The 26691-nt window shown below is 37.4% G+C and overlaps 1 protein-coding gene across 8 annotated transcripts in view; it reads right to left on the reverse strand.

The window, feature by feature from the left end:
* Positions 1 to 26691, reverse strand: part of adgrb2 (adhesion G protein-coupled receptor B2) — a 450506-nt gene that overhangs the window by 331204 nt on the left and 92611 nt on the right. For all 8 annotated transcript variants that reach the window (XM_053490019.1, XM_053490013.1, XM_053490018.1 and 5 more), the window contains exon 2: positions 16789 to 17587. In XM_053490019.1, the coding sequence (XP_053345994.1) occupies positions 16789 to 17572 (784 nt within the window). In that variant the 5' untranslated portion in view covers positions 17573 to 17587. The remainder of the gene's footprint in view (positions 1 to 16788; positions 17588 to 26691) is intronic.

A 26691-nucleotide genomic window follows, 5' to 3' on the forward strand; every position in this document is an offset into this window, starting at 1 on the left:
ATTAAATGTAAAACCAAATCAATTTGCCTTTTTTTAAAATCAATTTTATGTGCAAAAACACTTTTAAGAACAGTTAGATTGAAACGTGTACAGTAGAGTTGGATCACTAGCATACAAGTCAAAAATTATACAGTTTTTTATAATGACAGCAAAAAGTGATCAACAAGTTTTGTTAATTGTTAAATGTAACAATGTAATGTATTTTAAAATCTTAAAACATCCATGGTTTAGTCAAACCACAACATATAGTGAATGTATTTCAAAAAATGATAATAATAAAAAAAATGTCCGGAAAAGCCCACTGCATCGCATTGCAAAGCAGCAGTTGTCATGAGCTAAATAAATTATTTTTTTGGAGAATGCTGAACCTTGTGCAAGAAAGAAAGAACTTTACATGCTGGTCCGTCTATTGCAATTATCACAGCATTAATAGAGAACAGTTGTGCATTGTTGTGATGTCCACAATAGGTTCTGTAAAATAGGACTTTGAGGTTTAAATATTAAAAAAGTAAAATATTACACCAATACGATATGTAATACAATATTACATATAATAATACAATATTACATACATATATTCGATTTTTGTATTAATTTGTGCAATATTTACCAGTGCGCTTGAGTCATATTTAGTGTGCAATACAGTATTCAAAAAGTTTAGTGTGCAATACAGTACTTACTGTTTTAGGACTCTTTATATTCTATCTTATTTTATTTTATTTATCATTTCTTTCTAATGGATAAAAACCGTGAGCAACTGTAACCAAGAATAAGCAATTTCCCTTTGTAATTAATACAGTCCTTTGAATTGAATGCTGTTCCAAATCCATGTTAAATACTTAGCAAAGCTACAGTATGTTTCTGATACTGTAATATAACCAATATACTTTTTTTCCTTCCTCTTGCTCCTGCTGTTAATGGCACTGGTTTGGTGCATTTGAGAGCCATGATGCACTTATCAGGCCACTTTAATGGCAACCAAACTTTGTGTACAATAGAAGTGAGATATACACTGTGTGTGGGAAGCTGTTGGGTTCGCTGTACCTGCTTATGCAGTACACTTTTTTGAATTAGGGACACAGGTATTTATACTTGTATAACACAAAACAATTTTAACATAAGATTTTGCCATTCTTTGCTTTAAACACCCTTGTGGCTAAAAGAAAACATGCATAAAGTGTTCAATACTTCTTGCTTAATTTAAAAGAATGTATGTTGACATCAATATCATTGTTCTCAACTAACCAGGGTCAGTGGAAAAAACGCCCAGCTGATAACACAGTCCATTACATATGGATCAACATGCATGGCTATAATTTAGATATGATTTTGTTGAGATAGCAGAAAATCACTTTGGCTGCTAATTTAGTACATTGAGCCAGAATATGTAATCAACCGCACTTCCTGGTTCTCGCAAAATCCGCTCTCAAATGCATATTTATGAAGCAGTGAATCATGCTGAGTTTTTCCACATGTGTAAATTTTGCATTTATGCTCGTGTGCCAGCTTCATACATAACACACGAGGTTGTTTTGTGCGCAGTGTGCAGTCTAATTACACCTAAAAACAGTCACAATCAGCTAAGTACCACTGGACATAAGAGCTCATAGAGTTCCTGCTTCGATCTAATTATAAGCTCAGGCCTTTAACCATTTCTTCATCCTCTGACCAACCTGATTTCACACATTAATGAGGTCTGTGATATTTTTTTTCCAATTCAATTCAAGTCAATTCACTTCAATTCAATTCATTAATCTCAAAGGGAACTTGCTTAAAATATGACACAATAAATGTCATCCTGCAGAAACAGGGTGCTGCTCCTGCAACAGCGCACAGTGAGTTAGCGTGCTATTTAATAGCGTGCTATTAAAATGTTCTGTTATTAATATGTTTTTGAATTGGTCATTTACAGTACTATCAGCGGTTTAGTCACTAATAGATAAAAAGCCAACTGCATTGCTTCTTTCCATCATGCAATCAGTGAAGTAAAACTACAAGGTGTGCGAAGAAGCGGCTGTCGTGACAGAAGTAAATGCATTAATGGATTTTTGGAGAATGCTGAAAGCAAGAAAAAAAAGGACATTACATTTTGTTGCTGCCATTGCAATTGCAACAGCATTAATGCAGAGCAGTTGTGATGCTTGATGTCAACTATATGTTCCATGGAATAAAATCAAATAAAATCACTTTATACCTTTTGACTCTTTTGATTGTGCAGAATAATAGAAAAAAGCCCTAAATCTCCTGGAATAGGCTCCAAGATATCTTGTATGAGGGGTGTTCAAGTCAAACTGGGATTGTGCAGAATAACAGAACATTATTCTTTACAATTTCAAAAAAAATGTTTTTTTATATAATTCCCTGCTACATTAAAACACTTAGTCAGTTTCACCAGAGCTATAATCGGACTGCCTGCTTCACGCCTGTAACTTTGGCCTACCAGGAACTCCTGTAATGGCCCAAACATGTGGAAATGGCTTGGAGCGATAAGAGGTCAGGACTGTACAGATGTGCCATTAACTCCCAGTAATGTGCAAGTGAAGTGTGTGATTGATTTTGTGTACAGTTTCCACAGACTGATGCGTCTCTTCCGCCAGTTGGCAACAATAGGGATGTAGGAGCTTCTCTAAAGGTGACATTTAAATAATTTAATTAAAAATATTTATGTTGCTGATAGGATTAAAACATTGTGATATGATCACAGGATTAAGCCACATTTATGAGGCTGGATATAACATGAATTATTTGTAAATTGTCTGAAGGGGCATAAACACATGAAATTTGATATTCATGAAAATCCTGTAAATCCAGATAAATCTTCTACTCGAGCTCCTGAATATGTGTGTGTGTGTGTGTGTGTGTGTGTTTGTAAAATGTTCATGTACGAAGACCAACCAATGTAAACCTTAGCTGATCAGCTACAGATTACAATACGAATGGATTATGCAGAATGCAACGTATAAGTAGCTTATTTGAATATTTAATATCCAGACATTTTATATTAAACACAATAATTAAACAAGCCTTGAGCTGGCAGGTTCACCAACGCTAAGCTAAAACTGTACAGATTCAGTACGAGTGTTTGCAAAAGAAGTTAACACTTAACAGTAGGAAGTTTACCTAAATAAATTAAAGTGTGAATCAATTTTGCAGCTGAAAACTGGCCCACTGATTCAATTAACCAAATTGACCAACAAAAGATTGATTAAATCGCACAGCTCTAGTGAACAGCTAATCAAATCACAATGCTAAAATTAGCTTTAAAGGCAATAACCACATGGCATGCGCCATCTTCCATCATCTTAAGCACTTTTTTTTCCCCAGGCAATATCAGAACACATTAAGTGCTCATCAGTGCTCATGGACGCACATGCTAGTAGCACATTAAAAATCTTTTCAGCTCTTGCAACACATTTAACCTTAATTAAATTTCCCACAACCTCTTAAGGCATCGAGTTATTTACAACATGTTGAACTAGTTAACTGTCTTTACCAAACCGTGACACACTTTGTCGCCTGGATACAGATTATGACTGACAAAACTGAAAGAGAGAGCTGCAGATTTTATGCCTTGCGGCTATAATTAAAATTCAATCCAGCTGAAATTTGACCCCTTTTAATGCTCAGTGATACAAATTACATGGAATTGGACAAAACAGCATCTTAGCTTGGAAAAGCTTTGGGAATTCAGTTTTATTTCACAGTGCCAGATCATTTAAATATGTACTGTACAGTAAGGCTGGGGTAGAAGCGCTGCATAGTGCTGCATATACAGTACAGTATGCTCTTATGCCTTTATACAATTACTGTATATGTACTATTGTGGCATCATTAACAAGGTTGGAGACAATAAGTGCATAAACTTTCTCTTGTTAGTTTGTATATACTGTACCTACAGTACCAGTCAAAAGTTTGGACACAAGTTCTACATTCTAGAATGATAATATGTATATTTTTTTCAAAACTATAAAACAACACATCACTCACCGTCTATACTGCTTTCTTCTATGTACAGGGTTGTGGGGTGCCTGGAGCCTATTCCAAGAGACTTAGGTAACGAGGCAAGGAACACCCTGAATGGGGTACCAATTCACTGCAGGACACACAGACTGTACACACACTCACGTGCTCATTCACACACTATGGGCAATTTGGGAACGCCAACTAGTCTAATCTGCATGTCCTTTGACTGTGGGAAGAAACAGGCAAACGTTGTGAACATCTCATGCAAACTTCATGCACACAGACCCGAGATGGTATTCGAACCCGGATCCTGGAGGTTCGAGGCCACAGTGACGCCGCAACAACAGCAGTTCTTGGAGGAACAGTATTGTCAAGTGCATTTACAAAACCCGTCAAGCACCATGATGAAACTCACGCCCTCATGAAGACCTCCCCAGGAAAGCAAGACCAAAACTTACCTCTGCTGAAGAGGAGAAGTTCATTTAGGGTAACCAAGCTCAAGAATAACCAATTTTAACACTTCAGACATAACGTTTTAGAGTCGTTATGCTGGTGTTACAGAGCATAATGTAAGTACGTAGCAGATACATCTCAATATCAACTGTTTAAAGAAAGTATTGCATATGTTGGACGCCTTCAGCATATAAAAAAATAAAAATCAGGAAAAACCATGGAATAAGAAGGTGTGTCCAAACTTTTGACTGGTACAGTATATCTGAACTCTCTGTGTTGTGCATTCACCTTTACTTTAATGTGTTTTTTTTTATGCTTTCCAGATTTTTATATGGATTTTTACACTTTTATACCTTTCACAGGTATGGATAACCTCTGAGTGCATGCAGCCGTGCACTCCTCCTTTTTTCACACATCACCCAGGAAGTAAAAGAGAGAGAGAGAAAGAGAGAGAGAGAGAGTAAAATAAAGAGAGGTGAATATGTACCTCATTAGATTTGGTGGCTAAAATAGCAATCCCATTGTGCTATTTTTGTGATCTTTTAATCTTATGAATTCTAAAACTGTATTTAATTAAAAAACCAATGCCTGAAACAAGGGTCATCAATTGGTGGACTACAGTGTAGGTACGGCCCCAGAAAAAACTGAGAAATGTGTGGGGGGAGAAATGTACAGATGGTTAACAGTTGTTACTATAGAAACTATGATGTATTGAAATAACTGCATTAATATACATTCATGATCAGTATGGAACCACAGCTGGTGTGAGGAGCAGGAAAATTGATAACAAACAAGACGTACAGTACGGTAATGTTTTTATATGCAACTCAATTTTGAGCACTTTACTGTCTCCGGGGATGTTTACGCAAGTAGTCAAAGCACAGAGTCCACCAAATTTCACACCACACAATTATATTATTAAATATACTATTTTTGCCTTATTCCTATGTCTTTCAGTGTAGGATAAAAGGATTTATTATCCATGTCTCGCCGGTAAGTACACCTTACTGCACTTTTCTGGAAAGTAGCACCCCTTTGTCAAGGGACCAACAATGGCAACTTGGTGGTACTAGGGTTTAAATCAGAGACCTTCTGAACCATAGTTCAATGCCTTAACCACTGATCTACACCTGCCCCACTGCTTTATTACCAATTTCCAAACCGTCCAGTGTGTACCCTGCCTCGTGCCCAAACTCTCCTGGGATAGTCTCCAGGCGCCCTTACAACCCGGTATACATAATAAAGCAGTTACCCAATGACTGAGTGAGGATTGTACGTAAAGGACTCCAACAAGGTATCTACCCTATATTCTACCCCTGAAGGAAAGAATAGATAGGCCCACCCTAGCGAGTGTGTTACCCTACCCTATTAGGCTGCATGAGCAGCAGTTCAAAGGATGTGGTCACTTGGAATCGCGAGTGCCAAAAGAAGAACATGCCAGTCTTCACCCTCTCTGGTGGGAGGGTGTAATAACCATATGACCGGTGGCATTAGAAATTTATTGTTTATTCTTTGTTGTGCACAGATATAGAAAAAAAAAAGTTTTGATATATGCACTTTGGAACAAAGAAAGCTACAAAGAAAATATGCTTTATTTACAGATATGGTGCAGGTTTCCCCACTGTAGAAACATGATTTATCATGTGTGACATTTTCACAGGTTCTGTTTCATCCCTGTGTGAGTCCTTCCCTATTGCCCCTATATATGTACACACACACACACACACACATGGATAAAACCTTCAAAGTGAATGGCTGAGAGCAAATGAGCAGGACTCACATTCTCCCAGAACACTGACTTGTGCAACCTTAGCTCCTGTGGTGGGTTCTGGTGTGATTGGATTTGGTCCATATACTTTGAACAAACTGCAAAAAAGGTAAGTGAAGTAACTAATGAGAGTCCTTACTCACAGCCTGAACCTATCGCAATAGACGCCCCCTTCCCGCCAAAAAACCAGAGGCGGTGTTCCACATATGATAGCAAGCATCTCTATACACATAGTGCAACAAAGCACAAACATGGTCTATTTTAAACAGACAGCTTATCCACATGGGGCGGAGGATTCCACAGGGCCAGGTTGAAAGGTTTTGACAGCTCTCTCCATGCTGTGTGTGGAGACAGTGATAGGCATCATCTCAGTAGCTGGAGGGAATGCTGCCTGCATCAGACTGTGCGCTCCAAATGTTTTCATTGCACGATACAACTCTATTCTTATATATAGTGACATGTAGATTTATTACCATCTTTTATTATAATAAGAAATACCATATAATCAAATAAAGACTGCATGCATTATTATATTTTGGAGCAATTAAATAGGGATGCACCGAATGTTCGTCAACCGAAATTATTCGGCCGAAAATAGAATAAGTAAAAAGGCCGAATAAATTTTGCAGAACAATGACGTTTTTAATGACGCGATCAAATAGTAACCCGCGCAGAGTACGAGAAAGACACGGCGGCGGCTACGGCAACAGCAGCAGCGAATCCACATTTTTTGCACTATTTAATGCACATTTGTTGTTGTAGACATACATTTTTTTACATTCTTTCAGCAGTCAGTAATAGCCCTAACATAGGCTATTCAAGAAGGGGGGCTTCAAAGATGGCCAAATAAAAATATTTTTTTATTTTACTAATTTTTTTATTTTAAGTTGTACTTTTTTGTATAATATCTGCTGGAATGTAAAAAAAATGTTCAGTGTTAAATAAATATTTTGAAATTGTATTTTTGTTATTTGATTTATTTTTCTAAAAAGCAACACAAAATAGTAAAAAGCAAATTTTTACTATTTAATAAATAATAAATATAAATTGGAAAAATAAATGGAAAAAAATGCGAAACACCGCGTTCGGTATTCGGCCTTCGGCCAAGCATTTCATTATTATTCGGCTTCAGCTTCAGCCAAAAATTTCATTTCGGTGCATCCCTACAATTAAATTGTAAGCATGATTACAGTATATATACATAATATATTGCACACAAGCCACTTTAATAAGACACTTGCATGCATATTTCCACACCCTACAAGTCAGTTCTTTTATTTACACTAAAATTTTTATATTGTACAGAATATTTTTATTTTTTATCCTAGAATTTATTTTTGATTGTATTTCTTTTTATTTATATTTATTTGTTATTACTAAGATTTTATTTTTAAGGCCACTGGCGGTCGCATAAGCATTTCACTACATATTGTACTGTGTATGAGTGTGTATGTGACAAATAAAATTTCAATTTGAATAAAAAGAGCAAAATTAAAATGGTTTAAAAAAAACAGATGGTTGTTGAAAAAAAAATGTGATAAATGGTGAAAAACGGTGCTAACATGGAAAAGCCCACATACTTATGTTAATTATGGTGGTGGATCAGTGAAGACTGAGAACATCATGAATTTGACTAATTATGAGTAAATTTTAAGCTGGTCTGCCTCTGCCAAGAGGTTAAAACATTGCCAGTAATAGATGTTTATACAAGCCAGTGACTACAAGCATCCAAATCAAGTCCTTCCATTCGCTTCAAATGGAAATATCCAATCTCTTATAATATTATACATTCATTTTGAACCGAAAATACATATAATAATGTCTGATTAGTGCAAATGTCAAATGAAAGAGCGGTCCTATTCATGTAAAAGTTGTGTATATACACACACATGCTGTAAGAATGGTAGCCAGACATGGTAAAGACTTAAATGGAATTATAAAATTCCTGAGCTTATTATTACTGTACTGTATATCCTATAATATTCTTTATGCGGTTGCGGCACTGCTGTAAAATCACAAGAGGTATTTCAGGTCATTAGGACACCAAAAGTTAAACCTGATATTTGAATATTGCTCACTCTTACTGTATAACTATAAAACTTTTCTATTATATATATATATTTTTTTGTCAGTTACTGAATCACACATAGCATATACTGAATAATACTGTACGTTTTAAGTGGTAAAACTAGGTTACAGGTCCCTTAAAGCATGGACTTCCTGGAGTGATATAAAAGTTGAATTCAGGCACAGTGTGAGTGTCTGCCAAGTTTCAAGTGCCTGACACGCTATTATGAAACGCTCTGCTACAAAATCTAGATGGAACTAAATATGAATATATTATTCAAAATGAATGTGTTATGAACAGATTTCTTTAGTTCAGCTGACATCATCACACCGGAATCACAAAACAGCTCACAATAGAACATGAAAATATGTTTTTCATTTTCATGCAGGCAAGTTAACAGGTACGAAGATCATGTGAAAAAAAGAAAGACCGATTTTTTTTTTTATCGTGTATGTCAGTCGAATGTGCCACATTAACGAGGAGAGTTCAAGTCAAACTGGGATTTTGATTAACATTTACAGAATGATTCTTTAAATCGATCCCTGGTGGCTTGGAGTCCCCTAAACAAGTGGAACGCCTGATCCATAAAAATTAATGGATATCTGAAAAGATGCATTCGTCTGTGGGAACTGTACACACAACCATTCACAAATATCACTTGCTCATTACAGGAACTCGGCTGGGAGATTATTCCCACATACTGTACATCATACAGTCCCAAACATTTTCACATGTTTGGGCCATTAAAGGAGTTCCTGGGAGGCCAGCGTTTCAGACATGAAGCAGGCGGTCTGATCACAGCTCTAGTGTTATGAAGTATGATGTAGTAAAATAGAAGACAGCCATTGCTATTGTATATACTGTATAAAGGTTTCATCCATCCATCCATCCATCCATCCATCCATCCATTCATCCATTCATCTATCTAGGAACCTCTGTAGTCCAACTAGGGACCATGGAGGCCAATGATAACCACTGTATTTATTCGCTAATGTGTCTAATCTGCATGTTTTTGGACTGTGGGAGGAAACCCACCAAGCACAGGGAGAACATGCCACATCCATGCACACAGACCCCCAGTTAGGAACCGAACCCGGACCCTGAAGGTGCAAGGCGACACTGCTACCCACTAAACCACCATGTTGCCATATAAAGTTTTGGCCTCCTGTATTTTAGGTTGAAATCCAATTACAAATTTTCCTACAGATGTTGTAGCTTTAACAGATACAGACATCAGCATTGTTTTCCTTTTATTAATCCATAGAACTCTGGTTGACTCAAAAGACTGATATTGCATTCTATTTGAAGTCCCAGTCATGTTTTTCTATGCTCATGCTGATGTTACTCTAGGAGACTTCATATGAACCACAGGACGTACTCACGAATCAAACACACCTTAAAAATCCTTGACAAGATTTGACAGAGACAAGTGTTTAAATGTCAGTGTCCTTCATACCTCTGAGCAAGAACGCACTCGTGAGCGGAACCAGGAGCGAAAATGGAGACAGGAGACAAAACAATTATAGAAAGGTCTGTGAATATTTACAGAGATCTGGGGAATACACATGACATTCACAGATAAACACATACAACCGTCCTCCAGAGTGCACCCCTATCTTCACAGGCCGGCACCGTGAAAAGTATTTACACCACACAGCTGTCATAAAAGCTCCTGAGGGCTTACAGCAAGGGTCAGGCGTGCAATTAGAGCTCCCTTGAAAATCACAATCTTCGGACTGGCTTTGGATACACGGTAGGAGATGAAGAAGAAGAAGAAGAAGAAGGAGAAAATCTATAGTTCTCAGAATAGGAACAAATATGAATTCAAGTCGTTCCCTTTTGATTGATTGATTTATTTTTATTTCCTTACAATGTCTATTCGTATTGCGCAAGAACTTGCTGTTTTCCCTGACATGCTGCTTCCAAGATGTTTTGTATGGACGAGGCACATTCGTCAATGACTGATTATTCTACGCTATACAATGAGGTGGAATTACACCCCTGTCTCTCAACACACAGTCAATGAGGGCAACTGAAGAGGAAGAAAAAAGCAAGCACAATACCAGGCTATTAATATAGGGGGATTGCAGATATGGCATTACAAGAGGGCTGGTATAATAGAACAAAACCTTCACTGTTTAATCGTCGGACTAGCACAATAAGATGAAAGATGAGGCTCGTTCTTGTAGGTCGCATTAGTAGAGCGCCGCAAATATTGGATAAGTGAGTTGTTTGCTTACCTGGGTTTGCTTTGCATCGTGATGTGTGAAGGGTATAATTACACAAGCTAATAGGCTGTAATAAAGCCAAATGCTGATTTGTCCAGCTAAAAATATTCTTTCATGGTGCTGCATGCATTTTCATAGGACGTAATTCAAGGATGCCATAGGACATAATAAGGAAAGTTTTTTTTCCCGATATTCAAATTCAAACATGATATGAAGGGAAAAGCTTACACGACTGCTGTTGACCTCAAGATTCAAAAGGAAAAGAAAGTTTCAGTGTGAAAATAAGAGAAATTAGAAATATAAGAAATATGTTTTTAAATTGACATAATGCAAGCAATAAAAAATATATAATAAAATACTGGAATAAGATAGTAGAATAAAAATAGAAATATAAAAAATATGTGATAAAGTATAAAAAATTATCAAATTAAATATAGAAGAGTTGCAATGTAATGTAATGTAGTGTAGTGGAGAACTATGTCTAGTTATGGGCGGATGTGCAGAATATTGTGCAAGGTTACAGGTCAAAGTTCACAGAACACTGGTGTGCAAAATGTGCAAATGTGTAATGTGTGAAAGTTTGCAGTTCAGTGAATATTAGGCTATTATGTATTATGTATTGATAGCTTTATTAAGCAATTGATAGATTATTATCATATACAGTATGTTGTGTGTGGACTTATGTTGAAAATGAAATTAAAAAAAGCTTATGCTGAAAATGAGATGATGCTATGGAATATGCTGTATGAAATCACAAAGATCATTAACTAATATTTACATTTTAAACTGTCCTGTGGTCGAATCCCAAATATTGCAAAAGGAAAAATTAGTGCACTACATACAGTAGGGTCTAGAATCCCTTGTTCCACACAACAAGTAGCGTCCTTGTTCAGGGATTAGAGAGGGATTTGGGATTCAGCCTTGTGTTAGAACCTAGTTAGCGCCGTAGCTCATTTAGAGACCTAAAAGCAGTAACTAAGGAGACAAGAGTTGTTTCAGATGACAACATTACCAGATTTATTTTCTTGCTGAAAATGCTTCTGTAACTAGATTTGAAAGTGGGTTTTGGCCCTGGCATGCGGTAAGTAATGTCACTTTGGCCGTCCAGAGGTGGGTGGGACAGGTGTCATGATGTCGGGTGCTAAAGGCCTATAGCAGGCCTGCCAATGCGTAATCTCTCCATGGAGTTAGAAGTTTAATTTAATGCAATTATACAGTATCTGTGGAGCTCCTAAGATATTCATGCACAACACTCTAAGGAGTTGAAATGGAGTGGCACGTAAACCAAGCACTCTATTCAATCACGTTAAACAGAAAAGCATCTCACAATGCACATGTCGAACCTTGAGGTGATGATCTACTACAACACAAGAACATGTCTTATTTCACTTCTGTCTGGAAATAAAAGAAAACCAAAGCTACAGTATATCAGGCAGCAAATCTGTCCTGAAGACTGAAAAACATTGCCTGGTCTTTTTCAAATGTTCAAGTATTTAACTTTTTTCTCACCTCTAGCTTATTTATTTATACCAGCATGCCCTTGCGTTAACAGCTATTGTTCATAAACCTATTCCAACGAACAACGAGTTTCAAGCTGTTCTACAAATTGGCATAAGCAGACAATCTTGGCTTTTCTATACCAATCTATTATGCAATACACACAAAGAAACCATGGACTCTCTCTGCTGATTCTTTACGGTTGTGAAACTGACATTTGTGACACATTCTGCACATTCTGAAAAATAAAGCTGATCTATTCCTTAACACAATCATGCTGGCAAACCTACAGTACAAGAACCCAGGACTGACCCTTGTGTTAGCCTGAGAGAGTGGGCCAGAGCTAGATTTGAATCAAAATTGTAATTTTTTTTTTCTTTTCGATTTTAGAGCTTCAGAACTGACAGCGCATCTCCATCCATCATGGACACATACTGTATCACTCGCTTACAGTATAACATGCTGGAAACAAGACAACAACAGTCAATGGGCCTTCTGTATATCTACTATATAATATAGCTCACACACATACACGGCCAACCTCATGGATAGTACAATGTATTATAAGTGACAGAAGTTTCTATTTGCTCGGGAAAGTAATCGTATACCTACCCAAGTACTGACGCTAATGGCTCTTGTAACCATACCATGCTCGTGAATAGAAATGTACATTTTAATCGCCATTATATAACAAGCACATCCTCAAGAATCTAAATCACAGAATCTTAATTTCCACTCAAGTTGTTTTTTTTCCTGTAATTATGCATAAATATAGGACTAAAATTAGAGTTATTCATGGCATACACAAAGTGGACGGTATTTATTTAGTGCCCGGGTTCTACAGATTGCGGATCCACAGGTTCAGGTTGACAGCGAGAGATTGAAGGAGAGGAAATGTGATGATAAGCTGCAGAAGTGCATCAAACCAAGCAGTCTGTAGGAGTCTAGGCTTTTTTTTTTTTTTTTTGGTCCGTAATTGCATGGTAGTGTCTCTTTTAGACCTATTCGCAGTCAAGGTGTCAGCCACTTTGAAGAGATATGAGTGGGCAAATTAATTAAGGCTCACTGGAGAAGCTCTAGCCAGGAAAAGCGAGGTGCGAGTGCTGATATTAGAGCTTTTAAAGACAAAAACGGGGGGTACTTTTTTTTTTTTTTTGCCTAAAATTTCTTCTTCTTTTTTTAATTTTGATTGTGAGCCAAATAAGTTTAGCAAAATTCATGTAGTTTTGCAGAAAGACATTTATTTATTTATTTATTTATTTATTTATTACCTGACTTTTCAAACTGTATAAAATTAGCATCTTAAAATGTCATTTTTCCCCTCGTAAATGCCATGGATGCATTCAGGCTCATTAAAGGAAAGGCTTTGTGCATACGAGTAAGAGTCTACAGAACAATAATCTTTATAGAAGAAATGCCCATATGGTTCAGTCATCTACACAAACTAAATCATGCTATAAAAAACTTAAACAAAATTTTGCCATATTGACTGCTGAAAAAAATTAAATAATAATAATAATAATAATAATAATAATTAAAAAACCTCTTGCGGTTGATGTCAAGATGTCAAACCTGTATTGTAGTTTCTGTAGAGCAAAAATCTGAACAAAAACTCTTGTAAAAAAATGCTTTTAGTGGGAATTTTTTTTTTATTAGGTGACCAAGTTTGGGAGTGAGAATCGGATAGCTGAAATGTTTAATGTTAACAACATTGCAATGGTGGCTCAGTGGTAGGTTTTCTAGCTTGCCATACTAAAGGCCTGGGTTCGATTCCCACCCAATCACCAGCCACTGGATGCAGAACAAGCATTCCTCCCTGTGGGTGTCCCCAAATTTATATATTTTTTTAAAAACAATAAGTAAAGAAACAACCATTACAGTCAGTAGCTTAACCTCATCAGACCCAAAATCTAATCTGGTGTACATTGGAATTTCTCCTTTCGGTTTCTGTTTATTATTACGATACCTACTGAACTTGATCAATGTCCTCAAACAGAGGAAACTTTGGCAAAAGAGTTATATCCAATAAACCTCGTGTTCCCAGCAGTAGTTTTCGATTGCTAAATGATGTGGTGACCTTAATTAGGCAATGTACGGATGTTGTGACAACATTCCGATGTGACATCAGAACAACGCTGAATACATAATGATGGGATAGTGTTGAACAAATGCTCCCTTCACAATGTGGCAAAATAACTTCAAAACAAAATGGATTTGGCCTGAGGAGGGGTTAGCTCGGTGATTAAGACAGTGGACAACTGATCAGAAGGTCCCAGGTATACACCTCAGCACCACTGTTAGGATCTTGAGTAAGGTTCAAATGTACAAAGAGATTGAATGCAAGCCAGTTTGCAAGGTGTAAACTTATTTCTGAAAAAAAAACAAAAAAAAAAAAAACACTTGAGACATGAGATACACATGCTGTGTGTGGGAAGCCGTTGCATCCATCCCAATCTCAGACTGAAACTTGAGGGACCACAGATGCAACAGCTGGATGTTTATCGGCATAAATGCTCCAAATCAATGTAAGAATTGTGTTTTTTTTCCTTTCAGCTGTATTTGCAACGTTGTGTTCGGGTCATTCATTCGAAGTTATCCCAGCTCTTTCAAGTCATTTCTGTCAAGTTCTATTTCAAATCAAAGCAACAGTCAGTCATTCATTTCACCACTAAGACACATAATATCTCGAGATATTCGCGCACAAACTGTCGGGTAAGTCCTACAGTACAATGAGAATATGCAACAGAAGTTTAACAAATTTAGCTCTACTAGGATTGACTTATCAAAGTCAATAACAAAGCTGTTCCAGGATGTCATACACTGCATATATTTGAACAATGAGAAGTAAACAGCAGCAGCATGGGATTTTGCACTCGTTCATCAAAACAATTTTTGTTTCCTCCTTTTCCTTTTATTCGGTTTGAAAAACAACTGCGCGGTTTGTGTATTTTATTCGCGTCTGTCAACTTAACTCATCTTCTCAAAGCACGCCACCTCTGGGACTTGTGAACAGAATTCCAAGGGTTCAGTAGTTTGTCATCGCATGGAGTTTGAGAGATAGGATGATTTCCTAAACATTTGCGAGTTTGAAATACTCATTAGGGTGGGAATGATGTGTGAGAGAAAGAGGCAGAAACATTTGCAAACTGAAAATATATTGGGGAAAAAAAAAAAATTTCGTGACCAAATGTTCATATATAATAATTAGATTTTTTTATACAGAACAGCTTGTCTGGCTATTCAAGTTTGGCTTAATTAGATCGGGAATGGGAAAAAGAAATATTTCAAATGCAGCCAAACATCTTTAACATTTTCCAGCATAATCAGATGACTCTAAGCACCAAACTCATTAAAAGTTTCCATTGTTCTTTTCGTTGTCTTTGGCCGTAGGTCCTTGGACATCAACACTGGCATGAGTGACTGGAGATGATTGCAACGCAGCAGTGTGTGTTTGTGCATGCATTCATGGGTGAAAATTTGATAATAGACCGTATTGATGTTGCTGATCTTCCAATAACCTAGCTGTCGGCATGGCAACAGGGGCAGATTAGACGCAGCAAAATGGGCCTGGGGGGCACCGACCCGATTAGGGCCGAGACGTGGATATCTGATTTAAATATCTGATTCTCGTTAGGAAACATCAGTCAACACAGCCCGAAGTCTCCGCAGGCCTTCTCACAAATGTCAAACATGGACCACGCCACTAGCGCTCCCACTGCGTAAAGCCCAGATCTGGCACACTGCCTAGAGCAAAGCACAACCTTCTCTGTTGCAGAGATGCAGAGAAAAGAAAGGTGCAGTCGCACTTCAATGAAATGAAAAGCTGGCTAGAGCAATCAGAAGGTCCATTCTGTCTCTTTGCTTAAATGGATGAAAGACGGGCATTATCAGCAGGACCAGAAAGAAGAGCTGGGACAAAACCAAACCGAGTCTCAGCAAAATGTGTGAACGGCTTGACCTCTCTACCTTACCTTTCTGCTTTGGAAAATATGAGGTATTGGGATAAGTGTGATTCTATTGTACGGGTGCCTATTGTGTACTTGTAATATTACATTTTACAAATATGTGTGTAAAGTTATAGACATTTCAATCAAAGTGAATGTATAAGTCATAGTGTTTTCAACCTGTTCAGCCGATATTACCTATGCTTTTCCTTAAAACAAAATTAAAATGCTTTAAAATGCATGAAAGTGTACAATATCGAATAATTAAATCACTCTTTTACATGAAGAATTCATTATAGGTCATTTTAATAAATGCATGAGACATTTTCCACTAATAAAATGTAACATTCAAGCCTGGGACCAAAATGCATTCACTGCTATATACTGTACAGTAATATTTAAAATATTTAAGAAGAAAAATGTGAATTTTCTAAAGATCACAGGAACAAAAAAGGTCTCTCATAGTTTTTTTTTCTCTTTATATTCACTATGTGATCAGCATGATAAGAATACCATCAATACACATTATTAATGAAATAAGCATGAATGCCAGTTAATCACTTTTGTGTCTTTGCTTTCTTAATGCCAGAACACAATCCTGTTATTCAATCCTGAGAGCAAAAAACATTCAGTAAAATTTATTTTGCCAAAATTATCACTTTTTTTTTTTTTTAAGTATAAGGATTTATATTGTAGAGTTCAGAATCACCCATATCCGAGATCATCTAAAACCATAACAACAAGAACAACAACAGGTTAAAATTGCGCAACGAGAGCCAGACGGTGATGGTGGGTGCATCCATTTAATAGGCAATTTACACTTGAGGTATGATCTCCCATAGGTTGCATCAAAAGAACTTGTCTTACCTTGATGGACGTCTCTGGGTGCAATGTTGGAGATCCCGGTCTTGCCGTGCAGTTGGGTGACGCAGCAGTCATCAGTGGGTGGCAGCAGCACACTGGCACTGGGGTCCAGAGAGTGGTTGTGTGGGGTAGCAGGCAGTATCGGCACTGGAGGACCAGCATTAGGGCAAACACACCCAGTCTGGGTGATTCCACAACCTTCGCTCTCTTTACCAGAGCCGGAACGGAGGCACTCCTCAAACCAGCGGCACAGCACGCCACACGTGAACTGGCTAGAATTCTCATTGTTGATCAGCAGAACTTCCACAAGCCTGAAATCCAGCGTTTCAGCGGACAGAGGTCCCGTCGCTTCATTTGCATCACGTTTGGTCTCTGCAGCGAGGCACAACTGCACAAAGTTCTTATCGAATTGCAGGAAAGCATGTGGACCAGGCACCTGGCACGGCTCAACGGATTCCGGGTCGGGCAGCGCTTGCCCACAGGTCTGGTTGGCAAGGTAGTGGTCCAGGGGCAAGACTAGCGGTGAGAATGCTAGGCAAAAGCCGGCGTGGCGGTTGAAACGGAAGTAGAGGGTGTACTTGGTCGGATCAGGGTTCTCCACGGTCCACGAACAGCCAGTTCTTAGGCCATGTGGGCCGGGGAAAAGGTCCCTGAGCGAAAAGGAGCCGTACAACACCCCTGCCACAAGAGAAGAGCAGGGGGAAGCCTGGCACAGCGGCACTGCCACCCAGGCCAGGGTGAGAAGGGACGACAGCAAACACAGACACAGCTGGGCAGCAGTGTTCATCCTATGTCATTTGTCCTGGAGAAAGACAAGACAAACAAAATCAGTAAATATATATAATATACTAATACTATTAAAATGAGGGACAGAAAATGTGGACTAGTGGGGAAAGGACATTTTTAAATATAACACAATGAAAAATGTTTCATTAAGGATGTATTATTTGTTTCTCTATTTTACAGTAGAATTTGTGAAGTATTAATTATATTGTATAAACAAAAATAAAAGCATACATAAACGAACAGAATATTAGGAAAATTAAACAGTGAAAGTGTAATGTGATGCAAGTTACTGTCACAAACACAAATTATTATTATTTATAATGAATTATTTTGAACACATAGGCCATTTAAACAGGGGTGAATAAGGAAAAGTGGATAGTTATGAGTTAGTTACTTAGGAGAACTCACTCATCATCTAAACCGCCTTGTCCCATATTCAGGGTTGCGGGGACCTGGAGCCTATCCCAGGAGACTTAGGTCACAAGGCAGGGTACACCCTGGACAGGGTGCCAATCCATCCTTATGAGAACTTTTTTCACACACTCATTCACACACCCTGGACACACCAATTAGCCTAATCTGCATGTCTTTGGACTGTGGGAGGAAACCGGAGTACCCGGAGGAAACCCACCAAGCACGGGGAGAACATGCAAACTCCATGCACACAGAGACGGGAATCGAACCCGGACCCTGGGGGTGCAAGGCGGCAGTGCTAACCACTACCTGGTTTCTTCTTTAAAAAATAATCTAGATAAATAGATACAGTATGTCCCACATGGAATGCAAAAACAAGCGTAACACTAACATAATATATATATATGTGTAAATAGAGAGTAAAGACACTGATCATTTAGGAGAAAGAAAGCACATTAGGCACAGAAAGTTCAGAAAGCCGTTACTTGCGTATGAGATTCATTAAGAGATTTACCCTGGTAATCCTCCTTAATCTGTGCCGTGGAGCGACAGAGCAAACTGCTTTGTTTTGTATTAGGTTCATAAGTATACAACCTCATGGTAAAGACATAAGAGAAAGAGAAGATAGGCGTGTGTGAGGAAGCAAGAAGAACAAGGATAAACCCACACAGAGAGGGTACGTAGCGTGCGAGACAGATGGGTGGCACGAATCCGAACATTTTAAGTGCTCAGACAGTGTTAACAGTGAGTTCCTCTCTAAATCAGACTTCCTCTCTCTCTCTCTCTCTCTCTCTTCCTGACTCCCTCCACCCCCCATTCATTCATTTATCCCTGGCTGCATTTGCACTCTTAATTCCGCTCCTACGCCTCAGCTTCACCTCTTCATTCACTCCTGATGCACACTTTCTCTCTCTCTTAATTACATAAGGCCACTAAGCTGCATTAGCAGGCACCAAGCCAAGGTGTCAGCTCTACCATCACATCCCTCCATTTTTCTCCATCTCTCTGACAGCTCATGCTATTTTTCACCCTCCCCGGGTTTTTGTGCATCCCTCCCTGGATCAATAGATGGACGTGCATGCCTTTTTTTTTTTTTTTTTTTTTTGCTACTCTCCAGTTTGTTTGTCATTCTGCAGGACCTCCTGCTTTTCTGTTTCACAGTCTCAATCACACTCATGCTGCGATTGTCACTGTCTTCTTCCCTCCCCTTTTTTGTTTTACAGCTCTTCCTCAACATCTTCCTACATTATCCTGTAAGTGTTGCATTTTGCACGTATGTGAAGGCCAAACATTTTGCGCTTTTGCGGAGATCACACACCAGTAAACTGGTGGCAGGATGATGGGCAACTTAAGCTCATCCATGCCCATAGGGACCATAGGTCAGCCCTTCCACTCCAATCTCACATAAAAGCCAATCCAGAACAAACTGCGAAATTATAAAAATAGAAAAGCACCACAACACCCAAAGCACCACAGCGTACCATGCATGGGATCCAACAGGCAAAGAACCCAAGCCACCAACATCCTGGTGCCAGACACCACAACACACCCCCATAGTCTCCGCAAAGCCATGCCTCTCTGGTGGCACAAGAGGAACCCAAAACCTGAGTGATTTCAACACAAATGGTTTTAACATCTTGACTGATTTGTGCACACACACACACACACACACACACATTCCGCTTTTCGTTAAGTAGACCAATGTATTGCAAGCATATTATTAAAAGTCAAACGTGTTCCTACACAGAGCCTCACTTCTATCAGCATGTGGGCAGCAATTAGCAAATATCAGACTTGTGGGAGTTCTTAAAAGAGGTTAATAAAAACTTTAATTTGTTTCTCATGCAAACGTTTAACTTGCAGCTCCAGCTCATGGAGTCGAAATGATATGCAATGCTAACTTCAAACAGATTTCTGGGCCTTTATGTTAATGTGTGTTCTCTTCACTTTTTTTCACGCCAGCGTTGTACTTGCTCCAGAAACGCACTGGCTTGCCTTCGACCAAATATAAATTGGAACACATGTAAAAATCCTTTGCCATCCATCATCATGTAAGAAACCAAAGAGCGGAAAATAGTGGGAAAACACCCATACACACTCGAAAAATATGATGGGGATCATTGAGTCTGTTTCGGAGACAGTGGTCCCGGGGTTCTTGGGAAGATTGATGGCATCAGGCTATATTTGTCACTGACTTAAACACATGTTAATACGGCAGTTAATACTGCATTAGATTGGTATTCAAATCTCAGTTAACTATAAGATTGAGCACTGCTGATATCTGAACCCAGAAGGTGAACCTGCTTAAATATCTGTAATTCTGGCATGATGTCATTATGGGCACCAAACTGTATTAAGTACTGTATGACTACTTAATCCAAGGAAAAAATATTTAACCTCACCTTCAAATCACATGTTAAGGCTTTATGAAATGTCATGAAGTAATAAAACATGACATAGATAGCTATTATAAGCAACTATTTAACAATACGGCATTGTTGGTACCACTCTGACGTTAATTATTCTAATTATAGCACATTGTTAAGTGTGTTTTTACTTTCGATAAAACATTTTACTAAAATGTCTAGTTAATGCTGTGCAACTTTCAGAAGACAAGAAAAGTTATTTCCTGTTATCTCTTAACCTATAACAGCTTAAGCACTGACACTGGAGACTCCTTCCATCAAAGGCACATTACTGTATCATTAAAGAAAGCTTCATTATAACCAATTAAACCATTATTTGCTTGTTTTTGTTAGCATCTACATTTTTTTATCATGTATTATTAGCATTCGAGTATGTAAGGGTTTGGTGATACAGGCTGCATAAGAGTTTCTACTATAGAAATAATAACATCATAATAAATGCATTTACTGTATATAAACCTGTGATTTGAATTACAGCCAATATTAGGATTAACCTACACTATTATTGAACATGGGAACTGAGACAGTTCCCATGTTCTTCTCTTGGGGTCTGAATCTAATATGCCATTTTATACATCACTTCTTTCCGAAGTAAATGTTTTTAACTGTAGAGGTTTGAGGTCACCATTAAAAGATAAAGAAGTGGACATAAGATATAACCTAATAAAACCAAATAAATATAATATAAATATCGCCTTTCGAGGCTCATCTGATTCAGTTTTAAATTGCCAATACAGCTTTCTAGTGCTAATTCTTTTCTATCACTATTAATTGTGCAACATGCTAGTTGATCAGCTACTGTAACAGCCCAATAACGAAAACCGCTGTGGTTAATTTGAAGTGCATACAGTAAATCATGTAGAGATAGCTATATACATTCAGATCCGGTCCACAGTTACACAATGAATTTAAAATAAGGACATCAATATACGATTGTAGACTTTTAGCTTTAATGCAAGCAAAAATATTACATTAACCAAATTTTCTCCATGTTCGCAGTCTTAAACGTAATTGAACAAGTGACTGATTATCAGTTTGATGGCCAATTGAGGTGTGTTTCATTATAAATGAAGGAGCTGAAAGTTCTGGGTCAGAGAATGGGAAAAATATCAAAGGAATTGCAGAAACATAATGAGTGGCCAAGTCAACAGGTTGGTTAATGATCGTAGGATTCATTCCTTGTAGAAGAAGAAAACCTCTACAACGTCTGGCCAAGTCAAGGACACTCTCAAGGAGGAAGCCGTATCGGTGTCAAAGTCTATGATCAAAGGGATGTCTTTGTAAACAGAAGTCCAGATGGTTTATCTCAAAATACTGTACAAACCATTGGTAACATTTGAGAACAGAAATACCAGGTTATATTTGGCAGGAAACATCTAAAAGAGCCTAGATAAAACTTAAAATTGGTAAGAAGTGTTATGGAATGGGTGCGCGTGGCTGCCAGTGGAACTGGGTCACTGGTGTTTATTGATGTGGCTGCTGTAGCCACATGGATTCTGAACTCTATAGAGCTCACAGATTCAGTCAAAGTAACCTCAACTACATACGATCATAACATATTAAAAATACCAAGATTGTACTTAAAATCCTGCTTGTCTCTACCAGGTGGTTAATACATAAAAATTTACAAGATAATGTCTCCAAACTTTTATCCACATTTGAAAAAATTTTATCCATTGAACGGCACCTAGTAATATATCACTTGCTCACTGACTCTCACTTATTCTTTATACCGTTTATCCTACAGGGTACAGGGTGACCGGAAGCCTGGAGCCTATCGACTTGGTGCACACTTACGCACATAATAGGCAATTTGGAAATGACAGTTAGTTGAAGCTGCATGGAAACCCACCAGGGCACATGCAAACTCCATACACACCAACCCAAGGCGGACATTGATTACCACTTCACCTCCAATATATCAATCAAAGGAAGACTTTGTTGAAGGTCTCTTGGATCTAACTTAACATTAACCCAGTTAGTGTGTAATGTCTGATAAATATACATGTACAATTTTACAATATATGCTTTATATATAATATGTAATAATATGTTATTATAACACACCAGCAGGAAGGAAAGAGTTAACCACAGAAGCAAAAGATCCTTAACTAATAACTAATATTGTTCACATTGTCCAGAAGAGGGAAAAAATGTAAAACACAGCAAAAAAAAAAAGTATATAAAAATGGTCTCACTAATCAAAACTTAAGCTGAGATGGAGAAATGGGTTTCAAGTATGTGACTGCTGAGCCATGGCAGTCATCCCTGATTTGTGGCCCCATTAGCCTGTTGGACTCTTAAGGTTTTCCCCTCTCCACGTCAGGTCAATTGGGGACTTTACAAGAAAAATTACAAAGTTAAGTCAAAGTGTCAAAAAATGACTGACCTGGTAAATTTTTGTCACGGTTACAAGACCTCAGTCTCAGATTATTTTTATACCGCTGGCCATTAAACTGGAGTATCCACTGGTGGGGTAGTTGGAGGTGAAAGTAAGGTGAGAACTTTTAACAAGGAGAGGTGTGAACGGTGTCAGGCGGGTGCTTTGAAGAGTTTTAAAGTTACACCATGTGAAAGCAACAAATTATGAAGGAGACACAGGGCTCTAATGTCTGGGAGTCTTGGGCAAGCACCAACACACTGGCCAACCTCATGGTGACTTTTTAAACAATTTATACAATACCTCTCCCACGGTTTTAGTTTAATAAGGAGACAGTATGATAAAAGCAAATCAACTGGTTGCTATTTTTTTCACATGAAAACATACACAGTCAATAGGATATTTTTGTTGGTGGTGGTTATTTAGAGATCCTCATGTAAAATAATGTGAAAATATGTTTTGTTTGCACCCGTTTTGCATTGCATTTACTTTTTCTGTTTTCTGTTAATAATTATAGTTAACACATAAGACACTGATGTAGGAAGTGAAGCTTTAAAAGCCGTAAGTAATGTTGCCAAATTGGGTGGTTTTCTCCGCAACTGGGCTACTTGGGATAAAAATAAATAAATAAATAAATAAATAAATAAAAGTGACTTGTTGGATTGCTTTGATGGATTTTATGTTGTTTGTGTGTGTGTGAAAACATGATAAAAACCATCTTATCATAGCAGATCCTAATATTAGGCAAATACAATTTCAGAAAAACAAACTTTTTTTTTTTTTTTTTTTTTATCGTGCCATTATTTATAAAAAAAATAAAATAATAAAGCCAAAAAAGGCTGGCACTGCTTAGTATATCACTAAATATTACTGCTTCCACAGGATTTCAGAGAACCAGTTGCAGCCAATGCTAATTGATTATCTGATGCTGCTAATCATCAGCCCTTGACTAATTGATCATAAGCAGGTGTGTAGTCCGTTTTGGCAGTCCTAAGGTCAGAACGGGCAATGCTCAGAGAAAAAAAAAAAACAAAGAGATACAGCTCAGAGCCTACAGGATTCACTGACAACGTTTTGAAAAATTCCATGACAGAACAATTAGAAGAAGACTGAACAAGTATAGTTTGTTTGCCAGAAGAAACTTCATCTGTCTAAAACGAACACGGAAACATGACTGAGGTTCGCAAAGCTGCATCTAAACAAAAGTAGAAGTCTTCTAGAACAATATCTTATGTTCACATGAGACCAAAGTGGAGTTGTTTGGCCTTGATGCCCAGGCCAACAGCCATAGGTTGGTCTAAACTGGATCATGCAAGAGGCCAATGATCTGAAGGACACCAGTAAATCTACATCAGAATGGCTGAAAAATAAAAAAATACAAATTTCTGTATCGGCCTAGTCCAAGTCCAGACCTCAAACCAATTGAAATGCTGTGGCGGGACCTTAAGACAGCTGTGCATAGGCGAACACATAAAGGCCTCAATAAACTACAGTAATGTTGTAATAAAGAATGGAATGTGACAGACTGATGAAGTCATGTTATTGCTGCTAATGGGGCAACTATAAGCTATTGCATGATGGTGGTATTTACAGTAGTATTGTTTTGCCTGGCTTTAATTTTTTTATTTAAATAATTTTGTTAATAAATAAATAATGGCACTGTAAAAGTTGCTATAATTAGATGATTTTTAATATGCTAAAAAACAATCATAGAATTAAAAAAGACTGTAAATCACCTGGCAAATATCAAGTGCATACCATGGATCTCTCCATCATGGTCATGGTATTGTCTAAATGTAACGTAAAAAGGGGGACCCTACTGTATATCTGCATAACAAGAACAGAATGAAAAGATAATGATAAAATGACAGAAAATCTGATTTAACGGCTTTATGAATCAATGTAATATATCCTGTACATTTCTAAAAACCTATTTACCTATACCTACCTATTTAAATACCTATTTAATATTTTTGGTGGTTATTTAATAACTTTTACAATTAACAACTAAATGTCAAATATAGAAGAAGAGCACCTAGCAGGTAGAAAGTAATGTAAAGTAAAAGGAAAGCAAATGAAGCTGCCACTTTGGAGCACACAGCTTCTTCTGGCTTCACACACACACACACACACATAGAGGAGTGTTAGACCACATTAATATACATGGGAAGACAGGGACATATTACTCATTACCCCTCTATATCATCCCCCAAATACCCCCCTCCTGCTGCAGACTGCTACGCCACGCCCCACTTGCAATATCATCCTTTTGAAGCGGACTCACAGCCTGTTACTTACGTTAGATGTGGGTTTAAATCGGCACTTGGTCTCTGGCGGTAATGGAGGGCATGATGGGTGACAAAGGCCAAAATGAGGCGCTCTTCTGTGGGATCAAAGAGTCAGCAGTGGCTCTTGACCTGGCTTGCATAAAGCTACAATAACCCTTCAAAAACATAGTCTGAATAGACGTGGACAACTAAGTCAGGTTAAGGACAGACGCAATGATTTTGAGAGCCATGTCAAGAGGCCCGCATGAGGCTGCAAAACAGGATTTGCAGAGTGCTTAATCAAGTGCATGTACATGTCTATTATTGCCCAGGAAGGATCGGAGAGGACAATGAACAGATGAGGTAGTTACTTTTTAGTCACCGTTAGATCCCTATTACGCCGTTATGTCATTTGGCTAAACTGCCTTTTATGATCTCTCTTTGGTTTAAACCACAGTATTTAAAAGTTATTAGTCTCATCTTGAGCTTCTGTCAGTCTAAATGACATCCCAGACAAACAAGCTTTTGTTGCATGATCAGATGCTGGATACATTTAAATCCAGTCCATTTCCGCACTGCTGCTTTTGTTGTCTTGGTATTACAATATTCATATGTACAAAGTACTTTTAAGATCAGGACCAACTGGCTGTCTGTATTCAGTGTGGTAGTAAGTATAAACATATTACTGAAATATTGCATCTGTTAAACAGCTTATTTAACTTTTTAAAAAATATATATATTTATAACTTTTTATATTCTTGTATGAAAAGTCTAGTATTTATGTTTTATGGTATATTAAAAAAGCTGTTTGGTTATTTTCAAAAGTATTTAATATGCAAACATTCTTTATACATCATGTACTGATAAAAAGATTAAACTTCAGCTTTTATTGAATCATAACAGTTTAATCTACAGTACTGTGCAAAAGTCACACGCAAATAAATACTGTAGAGCAGCGGAAAATAAGTATAAAATGTCTCTTTAGTCTTAGGTACAATTTGTGCAGTTTATAAGAAAATTAGCCACTTAGTTTTACTGAGCAACCTGCAGAACCACCGAAAGTTCTTCTGAGGACTTTGACTGTTGCACCTGCTTCTTTTTTTGCATGCAAAACCCAGAAACTTCCAAAGAATTTTTGACCAAAATGTTGTGTATTTTTTCTGCCATTTTTAACATAAATTAATGGTGGAATAATTATCATGTTTAAAATCAAAAATGTTTTGTACTGACTCAGTAATAAAGTAGTAAAATGAACTAAATAAATAAATTAATTTAAAAATATATATATCTACAGGAAAGTTTATAAAATAAAATAAAATAAAATATCGTAGTTCCATTGTTCTAATCAAATTATGTGCCAGTATGTATTAATACAGAAAGTCATGCCTGCTTATCTAATTTTGGTATTTATATAAGTTCTAATTATAGAACTTTCAATTATATACAAATTAGCATTTTTTTCCTTTGATGTTGTTCATACTACTGTTTATCAAGAATTGTGCAAATAAGCAAATGACAGAATCAGTAAATTGTATGATGATGAAACAAAAGTAAAGCCTACAAGCAAAGCAATAGTGTGGACCAAGAGAAACCCAATACAAGATGATTATTATAAATAATAATAATAATAATA

The sequence above is a fragment of the Clarias gariepinus genome, chromosome 28, assembly GCF_024256425.1.
Source record: "Clarias gariepinus isolate MV-2021 ecotype Netherlands chromosome 28, CGAR_prim_01v2, whole genome shotgun sequence".
In the NCBI taxonomy this organism is placed as follows: Eukaryota; Metazoa; Chordata; class Actinopteri; order Siluriformes; family Clariidae; genus Clarias; species Clarias gariepinus.